We start from the raw sequence: 10761 nt of genomic DNA, 5'->3' as shown, positions 1-10761 counted from the left end.
AGACATCCGATTTTATCGAATCCCAAAGGCACTATTACCAGTAACATAAGGTCGCAATCTCAATTGTGTACCGTGTTTTGCATAACCGCTATTCCACCAGCACGCAAGGATGATTAGCGGCAGAAATGGACCGGACAATGGCCCATAAACGCCCTATTACCAGAACTAACATTGATTTATTTTATTTATTTATTTATGTACACACAAAAAGCAAGACATAGTACAGAGTAATAGGAAAATTATGTACAAAGGCACTGCTTATTTCTTTAAGGAATCTCTTCCAGCAGACCTGCGTGAGGATCATGAGAATAATAATTAAAAGTGATGAGTGTGTGTAGAACAGCTAAAATAACAAATACAACATGAGAATTATAGTGATGCACATACACATAGCAAATATTGTTAAACTTGAATACAAAATTGAATACAAATTATTATTATTTTTTATTGCCCTTGTAGGCAGACGAGCATACGGCCTGATGGTGAGTGGTTACCGTCGCCCATGGACTTCAGCAATGCCATGCGCAGAGCAAAGCCGCTGCCTACGGCTTTGATTGCACGACTACGATATTCCTTCACTATGGAAGACGTTCGTGAAACAATTGCTAGCTAATTAATTACAAAAATTGGTATGCAAAAGTCGCATCGCACTTACGAGTAAACTACTCGTCTCACTAATTATCACGCACGGACACATTTGAAAATATGTACATTGAATTTTTTTCTAAGTTGACTATGAACCTATTACCAGGTAATATCTCCGAAACTAACAATATTATTGGTATGCATACAGGAGACTCTTCAGCAAGCGAGTAACTCAACATTAACCTCTTTGTAAAAACTATTCTTTCAAAATCAAATACCTCAAATATAAATATTCATATTAAAACGAAACTACATATAATGGCGGTATGAAAACTAAATTTATTCGTATTTACAACCAATTTTTAACCTTAATTTAATCATGAAGCTATAAACCCCGTGTATCCTTGAAATGAGTAAAAACAGTGTTCTCGTCGGAGCGCCTTTGGCCGTGGTCAGTATATAAACGGTTACCAGCAGCAACGAGGCATCAGTCCCACTTTGACCAGTGCTGGAATCGTGCTTAAAAAAAATCAACACAATGAAATTTTTGGTGAGACATTTTTTTTTTATTAACAAAAAACAGCTCTAGTTTTTTTTGGAGTGTTGGCTGAAGTTATTTGTAAATTTAAATTTTTGTAATTTTATGTCGAATTTAAATTTAATTAATTAGTTATTAGTCGACTTATTATTATAGTGAAGATTTTTATGTGTATCAAAGAGGGAAATTTCAATCTATCCATTTCAAACTGAATAAGAGCAGAGTTTTGGTCAAAACAATTTAACAGAAACGGGCATTGAGGGCATTAGCGAGGGATTTTACTATTGAGTAGTCTATACGTAGTAGTATGGGCTAGATCGTCACGAATGACATGACCATTAGGTTAGGCAATGACACTTTGAGCGCTGCTAATAGTAAATTTCTAGTTGGAATCATAGGGGTAAGTTTTGTCCTATGATTAATTCTTCTCCTACTCTACCAACCCGAGACCTACCGTGTCCAAGTATGATTGGTGCCAAGCAATTCGTTGTAGGATGTATTGTGACCATACAATGAGGGGTACCATAATACTCCCAATTTCTGCTGATAAATAACCTCATACAATTTCATAAACAATGTCTTTTATATCTATCTACTTGGCACAAACGCGATCAGCTGCTTTTCCAGCAGTGCTATAAAAAAACGACTCCTCGCTAAGAGCCCAAAATAGACCACAGGTTGTATACTTATTAATTAGCACGTGCTCAGCTAGTTAATTAACATTAAATCAAAAGAAGCCACAATCAGACCAAGATCTATAATTTAAACAGGCCATTAAATTTTTGCTATTACGATTTTTTATTGTGTATATAATAAAACTACTTTTTTGTGTGATACCAACGAAACGATTTCAAAATTATTGTTGTTTTATGATCACGAAAAAATTGTTGTAATTTAACATTAAATGCGTAATCCAGTATGGAAATTACTTGAATAGTTTCAAAGATAGTCCAAGCGTGCACTGTTGTAAGTTTTAGTGGGATGTTTGAAGTCGTCGTGGCCTAACGGATAAGATGTCCAGCGCACTCGTATTGAGCGATGCAACGGTGTTCGAATCTCAGGCGGGTACCAATTTTTCTAATGAAATACTTACTCAACAAATGTTCACGATTGACTTCCACGGTGAAGGAATAACATCGTGTAATAAAAATCAAAACCGCAAAATTATAATTTGCGTAATTACTGGTGGTAGGACCTCTTGTGAGTTCGCACGGGTAGGTACCACCGCCCTGCCTATTTCTGTCGTGAAGCAGTAATGCGTTTCGGTTTGAAGGGTGGGGCAGCCGTTGTAACTATACTGAGACCTTAGAACTTATATCTCAAGGTGAGTGGCGCATTTACGTTGTGGATGTCTATGGGCTCCAGTAACCATTTAACACCAGGTGGGCTGTGAGCTCGTCCACCCATCTAAGCAATAAAAAAAAAAACTACCTGAAATAGTTACGGTGTCTGGATTGAAGGGTCGGACAGCCATTATGCTTCCATATCGGGTCTCAAGTTCTACAGCGACATTCACGGAGTCTATAGGCTCCGGTAACCGTTCAACACCTTGGAGTTTGTGAACTCGAAGTAACATAATGTAAAAAATAAACAATACAATGTACTGATTAAACAATACTAAAACAATAGGCAAGCTATACTTCCTGCAGTTACAACAGTATTAGAAATGTTGAAATACTGCATGATTCACCAGACCACTAATGTATCCACCGCATCTGGTACTGGTGGTAAGACCTTGTGGGTCTGCGTCTTGTGAATCTGCGCGGGTTGGTGCCCCCACCCTGCCCATTTCAGCCGTGAAGTAGTAATTCCTTTCGGTTTGAAGGGTGGGGCAGCCGTTTTAATTATGCTGAGACCTTAGAACTCATATCTTAAGGTGATCTAAGGATATCTATGGGGTCCGGTAGCCATTTAATACCAGGTGGGCTGTGAGCTCGTCCATCCACACATGCAATAAAAATTTAAAAGAACCTCGTGTCTAATTCAACAGAAATGTGATCCCCAAAGTTCATCCCTATCACCAGTTGGTTACCAATAGGTGATGCAAGTTTATTTTGAACTAAATGGGTGAACGAGCTCAAAGCCCATCTGGTGATAATCGCTGGACAATAGACACCATAATTGCCTTGCGGACTCACAATGAAATCTATCAATGATAAATTGCCTACTCCATGTTAGCTCAGATCAAAATTCAACTGGTCATCGATAGAAGGAGACGTCCTGATAACAAAACACGCAATATAGTATAATACTTCTTTGAATCTAACATAATCCTGAGACAGAGCTTAATTCGTAAGGGAAAACAGAAATATAAAAAAGCTGTGTATTATTGAAGGGGCCTTGCTTTCATTCTGTCCGGAGGGTCACATTTTACCTCCGACACAGTACAAAAATATCGAAGTACGACAACAATTTTTTTTTTCCGCCCATACAAAAAATGTATTACTTTAATAACCTTACTGAATTCGTCCGCCAACAGTCCAGTTGAAATTTGATAAAGATAGTACGGTCAGATGATAGAAAATTATAGTTCTGCGAGTCCCCTTGGATATGTAACAATATTCAGCCTATTTTGTCGAAAAGCAATCATGCACTATGATTAGAACAGACGTTATTACATTCCAATAATAGTCCACTAAACACACAGGTTACGATTTGATCCTCATTGGAAGGTCTCAAGCTAGAACCTCCTATCTCTTTCTTTTTCTTCACCATATCCCACTAGGTGGGGTCAGCACACCTAATTTTTTTAACTAGAACCAAGCTTCCAAGGTAGAACCTCCTATATCATAGGAAATGAGACTACACGTATTTTTTTAGTTTCAATATCAATTAGACAGGCTGTGGCTCCTTTTGCACTACTTAATGAAACATTATATGTATTTTTAGAGTCGAAGATGACTGTAATAACTGTTGCTTATGAACTAAGCCAACAAATAAGGAAGGTGTTGTATTGTTCTCGTCTTAGTCTTATTAGATGCGGGATGTTTGTTTTGTAAGCAGACCTCTTCGGAATGAAATTGCTTCTATTAGCCGAGTAAATTATATAGCGAGATATTTATTTAGAAATTGATCTTCTAAAACAATTCGTGAAAAAGCTTTTTTATCAAACGCGTAATGATTCTGATCAAAAGACGTGACTTGCAGTTTCTTGGAACGTTTTCAAGAGTTTCTTGGAACGTTTTCAACGGTAGGCAGTGGTTTGGCTCTGCCCCTGGCATTCCTGAAGTCCATAGAGCGACAGTAACCAACCACTCACCATCCATATGCTCGTCTGCATACAAGGTCAATAAAAAGAAAATATTCGGTAATTTTGAATCGCTAACCCTTCAATTATTCACAGGTGGTAGCAGTCCTTGTCATCAGCGCGGTGTACGCTGATGAGGAGAAGAAAACTGAGAAACGTGGTCTCTCTGGCCTCGGATACGGCGGTTTGGGATACGGCAGTCATGGCGTTGGCTACGACGGTCTCGGATACAGTGGTCTCGGCGGATACAGTGGAGTCGGCTACAGCGGTGGATGTAAGTACAAACAATCTTGCGTTCTAATTCAACACTAAATTGTATTTATTTCAATGCAACAAAACTTGATAACTTTTCTCGGGTGCAGATTTTTTTGGATGACATTAATAAAATCAATATGTGTATTCTTCTAGAGATAGAAAATATATTAAGGTTTCTTCACATCCAGAACTATCTCTCAAATGAGTTTGAATAAGGACAATCCTGTACTATAAATTAAACATTTAGTTACAGAAATAGACAAACTATAAATCTATGATAATTATTTTAATCTATGGAGCCATTAGTTGGTCATTGCATCAATTTTGATGGCTTGGAGTTTTAAGTAGCATGTAAAGCATACTTCGAATTGGCACTGCTTGGTGAAGACATCTTGTCTTTTGTTTGCACTCCAAGTCTACTGCCCCCAGACCTAGACTAACAGAACTTTGAGTGTGAATTCGCCTCATATCTTGGAATAAGCGGCATTCACGTTATTGTGTCCATAGGCTTTGGGTAATAAATGTTGTCAAACTATTAACTCGAACGTAATAATAATAAATTCCCGTTAATCATACAAATACGATAAGATAATGAAAGGACTCATTAGATGTTACGAAGATTGGGGTCAGGTAAAAAAAAAAACTTTTTGTAATTAGACTCTTGTACACTTACAATTTCACGTATAATGTAAATACATATCACGCAAAATCCGTCAATATGCTAACTATCAATAAGGTTCAGGAATACTTTTGAAAAACACCAAATAATTGAAAACTCATCACAAATCCACCTCGAATCAACAAAATCCACTAAACTCTTGTTTTAAATACAACAGAATCCTCCAAACGAGTTATATCTAAATTCCACTCGCACTCGTAGATTCCGTAAAAGTCCAACTTTAAATTGACCGAAAGCTTTTAGGGTCGGACTTTCGTGACGGGAATTTTAAGCTTAAAGGTCGTATCCGACAAACGGATGTTGATTTTCTTGAATTAACGGTCTATTTATTTTGACGGTAATCGAAGTAAACACGGTAATGAAGGAAATTTGGCTAAAAAAAGATTAGTAAATTTTTGAATGTCTATTTTTAGAAAAACTTTTAGAATTTTAGGTTGCTATCTGATTATTTGTAAGTTATTAAACTACTGTTAATGTCAAATATATATGTCTTTATATCTATTCCATCTTGACTTCCATAAATTTCCGTAGCTTCTTTGCACATTTACGATAGTTTTCATTCATCCTTGAGCTGTAACGAAAAGTACAATATTTTACAAACATCTTGATTCCACACCATAATCCTTTAAAACAACATTAAATTACGTCGTACCTCTGATGGTGATCTACCGTCATTATTCATCATCAGAAACGCTGGCTCTATTGGAGCCATAATTTCTATGTTACTTACTCAATTTAATTTTAATCTGTATCAATTTTATTATTCATTTTCCATAATATTATATTATTATCACTTTAAAAGTAATTGCCTTGAAATTTTCCGAATCATACGCGAAATCACTATTAAAAAAATAAAGTATTCTAAGTTCAAGTACCTATTGAGCTCAAATCAACAGAAATAGATAAGTGGCACTTGTGTTTACAGCTTAATAAATATGTAGCTATCCTTAAAGTGCTTTAGAACTCAAATAGAAACAATTTTATTCGACATATAAATGGTAATATAAATTAATTTTAGTGCAGCTATAAAATAACAGTTAAATGCACCTCCTTTGGGGAGAAACGTTTGTGGAGATTAATACGAGAATACAGCGGTCTTCTTGTTACAAGAATCAGATGGGACAGTATAGCAACTTATTGTGTTCACGAAATTTCAAGAGGTCATAGCTAAGGCAAGCTTTGTTATGGGTGTACAGGTGCTATTCACTTTTTACATTTTAACAATCGAAGTCAGATAATTTATAAATAAATAGCAGCCCCAGATTTGTGAGGTAAATACGACTTGGTCCTTAATTCAAGGACCCAGTAGTAGGAAGGACCCCTACATATATCAACGAGCTAGACATTGAGCGACTTCAATACTAGTTTCATTTTAAAGAGCGAACTCCAAACCCTAACTAAATATAGATCTTGAAGCTGAAATACAGAAATGAAATTTTGTGTATGACAGCAGTTTTTTTAAATACTCAGTTACCACAATTACTATTATGTACCGCAACTACTGTTTCATACCATACCTGTGTTTCTAATGCTCATTATCTCGCACCTTTGTGCAGTAACCCAGATTTCCTGGAAAATTGGAAAATAAACTCTCTATAACAAGAAATAAGGTTCATAATATGTTTGACATATTTAATCATAGTTAGTTTCTATCATTCACTATCGTGCTAAGTTGTTTGTTTTGACCTCACAGAGGATACTTGGAATGATATTAAGATTCACTCAGTTTCGTTTCCTTTCCTTACTATCTTTAATGATGTGGTCGGGACTCAGTAAGCTCGTCACTAAATACAGAATCAATTATTTTTTATACGCCAAAACATTTTTAAGGGCTTACATCATCATCATCATCATTCTTTCCTATTACCCTCTGCTGGGGTGTAGGGATCGAAACAAATTTTTCCATTTATATCGGTCTTGGGCAGCCTGTTCTAGCTCCTCCCACGTCATACCCAAGGGCTTACAATTTCACAAAAAAAGGTTTTGATTTATGTGGACACTTTATATGTCTATTTAGCGTAATATTAAAATTTGAATGAATGGAAATGGTAAATTTTATTTGGAAACAAGTACCATCATCGAACTCAATCAAATTTCAGACAACGTCGTCTTCTATCTGCGGTGTCTTTTCCAACTTTTCAACATTCTCAACATTACTTAACATAATTGCCTTAGTTTTGCTCACAGCTTAATAAACCATTCACGCGTCACTGAGTGAGTCCACTCTTCAGTATCACACTCTTCACAATAAAGTACATCCATATTACCTAAATTTAACAAATCATTTTAAAATTTCCTATTACTGTACCACACAACAAAATATTTGACGAAGTTTTCACGTCATATAACGTAAAGGCTGTATCAAGACAAAAGAATCCTTGGGAGACTAATGGAAAACTACGAAAAGTCACGGTTGATAACTTCATATAATTTTATTGATTTCAAAGTCGTAGGGCGTATTTGCATTTACATTGAAGCCTTCGTATTTGACAATTCTGGGCTTTTACATTCTGCTCGATATATAGTAGGATCTTCAGCATTAGTTTTATTAGTCTATTTCTTTTTAACACCGTTAGAGGCTACAGAATTTTCATGAATATCGTTTAATTTAAGACCTTTTTTTTGTTCTTGTAAATTGAAAAATCTGGATTTGCAAATCAAATTTGCTTGTTATCGACTAGTAGCCGACAGACATTCAATTTTCTTTATAGATGCACTTTACTGATTCTGTCTATTTATGAACATACGCTTACTACTGTCTTCTTAATTTTTAAAGAAACTTTTACATAGTATTTCTTAATATTGGCATTATTGATGATATGGGCAATAGTTAGTTAATATCCATAAAGTCATCCCCACCTCCTAAGAGATTATAGAATACTACGTAATTGTAGATAACATTAAATAATAGCATTAATTCAGTCATGCGCATAATCATTTTTACTTTTTGCATTGTGACCTTTACATTGCTATTTCGATTGGACATTCGTTACGCACGTTCAATTTTAAGAAGCAATGACTAACAATCTAGCTACTTTTTAACCGACTCCAAAAACGAAGGAGGTTCTCAATTCGACTGTATGTTTTTTTTTATGTTTGTTACCTTATCACTTTTGACTGGGTAAATCGATTTTGATGATTCTTTTTTTTATTAGAAAGCTGACGCTTGCCGTGTGGTCCCATTTCAATTTAGTCCAGTTCTGGTAATGGTATCCATGAGAAAACCATATAAGTCTTAAATTTGCATTAAGTACGTGCGCGACAAATAGATGAATAACTCAATATCACGCCAACCGATTTCGATGATTATTGTTTTTAGTATATATTAATTTGTTTTGGAATATCTTTTTTTTCTATTTGAAGTCGGTTTTTGTTAAAGCATGTCTATTTACAATTATTGTTAATTCATGTAATATATACTTAACTTTTTTACCAATTATAGCAAGATTAAGAGTCTGCTTAGCCAATGTGCAGTAATTTATTCCATCATACATTTTATTTAATTTATTGTATTTTAACTTTGGCATTCAATTTGCCTGTTTTTAACCAAAGTGGGTGTTAATCTACCTTTGACTAGTGACAAATATATTAGAAACAACTTGGCAATTGACAGAACCCATATTATACTATATTATTATACATTATACCCATATTATACTATGTAACTATACTGAGACCATAGAACTTATATCTCAAGGTGGGTGGCGCATTTGCTTTGTAGATGTCGATGGGCTCCAGTAACCACTTAACACCAGGTGGGCTGTGAGCTCATCCACCCATCTCAGCAAAAAAAAATAAAAAAACATAATATTATATACATTTTAAATTAAACATTTTTTGTACAGACTACCCAGTTAGTAAGGTCGCTTACACGACGGCTCACAACGGCCTCGGATACGGCGGTTACGGCGGATACGGCGGATACTCCGGCCTTGGCGGATACGGACTCGGTAATACTTTCGATTAATCTGTGTCATTAATGCGGTAATATAACGGTGTAGGTAACTGCTCGGAAGTATTGTTTGATTGTTGTCTTTTCCCACTTTAATTGTTTTATGGGAAATTACAAATCATTAATGAAAACCACTAATGATCTAAACCTAGTTAATTGTGTTTGGTTGGAAACGGCTTTTATCACGCCACGTTAACCGGTCCCGTGATAAGTTCGTAATGAACTTGTGTTACGGGTACCAGATAACGGATATAAATGTAAGATTTTTATTATACACGTACATATATTTAATATACATCCATAACCCTGGAAAAGACATTTTATATTTATCATAGAAATATCTTCCCTTGGCGGGATTCGAACCCGCGACCCCCTCGTGTAGTGACCATGTCACTTACCACTACACCAGACGGAAACGGTATTATTGTAGTTTTTGTTAGCCTAACACAATTACCATTTAGTCTGTTTTATGGGCATGTGCTCTGAGATGTAAATTTGGAGCTGTGCACTGATTCCTATACTTAACAATATCAAGTATTTTGTCAGGTCGTGTATTCATTGACCCTATTTCTATTTACAGGATATGGCCATGGTTATGGACCGGCCGTGAGCTACGCCAACCAAGTCGGATATGGCGGCTACGGCGGATATGGCGGATACGGCGGATACGGTGGACTGGGATACTACGGACATCACTAAGCCATATCATAATTTCTTCACTCCTCGGCGTCGTCAAACGCCTGCTTTTTGATCTTACAAAAGAACTATGTAAACATTACCGTCCGTTTTTATTTTTTACAAATCTGTGATTTTTTTTGTAAATATATCATACAAATAAATATTTTTAAAAATATTGCCTTTTTTATCATTGATAGATACAAGTATATTATATGAATTTATCGGTCATAGTGGCCCGCTTCGGCTCCGCTCGGGTCTTTAACAAAAATTTCAACGATATATGAGTTTTTTTTTGTTTTTTTTTTAAATAACACTTATTGCAGCATAACTATAATAGTAGACATATGCTGTCGCAACACTTTTTGTAATTTCGGGTAGCTGTTAGCAAATCCCACCCCTTTTGGTTGAGCCTTTGCTCGCCCACCTGTCCTGGTGAAACTGGAAAGGCCTCCGGGCCACCAGTACATAATAATTCAATCATAAAAAAAAACTTTTTGTAAATAATAATTCTATCATCAATAGTTTTCGCAGGGCACGCGATGTAAAGAATATATTTTTAGGTAATTTTTTTCACCTTGGGTTACATTATTTGAGTAAGGATCTCTAATATTTTTCAAAAAATATTATAGACAGTGCAAGAATTTTTCAAATCGGTTCAGTAGTTTCGGAGCTTATTCAATACAAACAAACAAACAAATCTTTCCTCTTTATAATATTAGTATAGATGTAATTGAATTAATGTCATTTGTATAAAATCAATATAAAACAACAAGACCATGAATCGCTTCAGAAACTTTATGTTCTAACATTTAAATTCAAATGTTTTC

At 35.5% G+C, this 10761-nt stretch overlaps 1 protein-coding gene across 1 annotated transcript; it reads left to right on the top strand.

Moving 5' to 3' along the window:
* The first annotated feature begins 1073 nt into the window (after positions 1 to 1073).
* Positions 1074 to 10109, top strand: CPG6 (cuticular protein glycine-rich 6). Its single transcript, NM_001173325.1, is given in 4 exon segments — positions 1074 to 1135; positions 4467 to 4644; positions 9150 to 9254; positions 9837 to 10109. Coding segments are annotated over 4 exon segments (414 nt in total). The 5' UTR covers positions 1074 to 1123; the 3' UTR covers positions 9956 to 10109.
* The last annotated feature ends 652 nt before the right edge of the window (positions 10110 to 10761 follow it).

The sequence above is a fragment of the Bombyx mori genome, chromosome 18 (genome assembly GCF_030269925.1).
Source record: "Bombyx mori chromosome 18, ASM3026992v2".
Lineage (NCBI taxonomy): Eukaryota > Metazoa > Arthropoda > Insecta > Lepidoptera > Bombycidae > Bombyx > Bombyx mori.
This window is presented reverse-complemented; position numbering and strand designations above follow the sequence as displayed.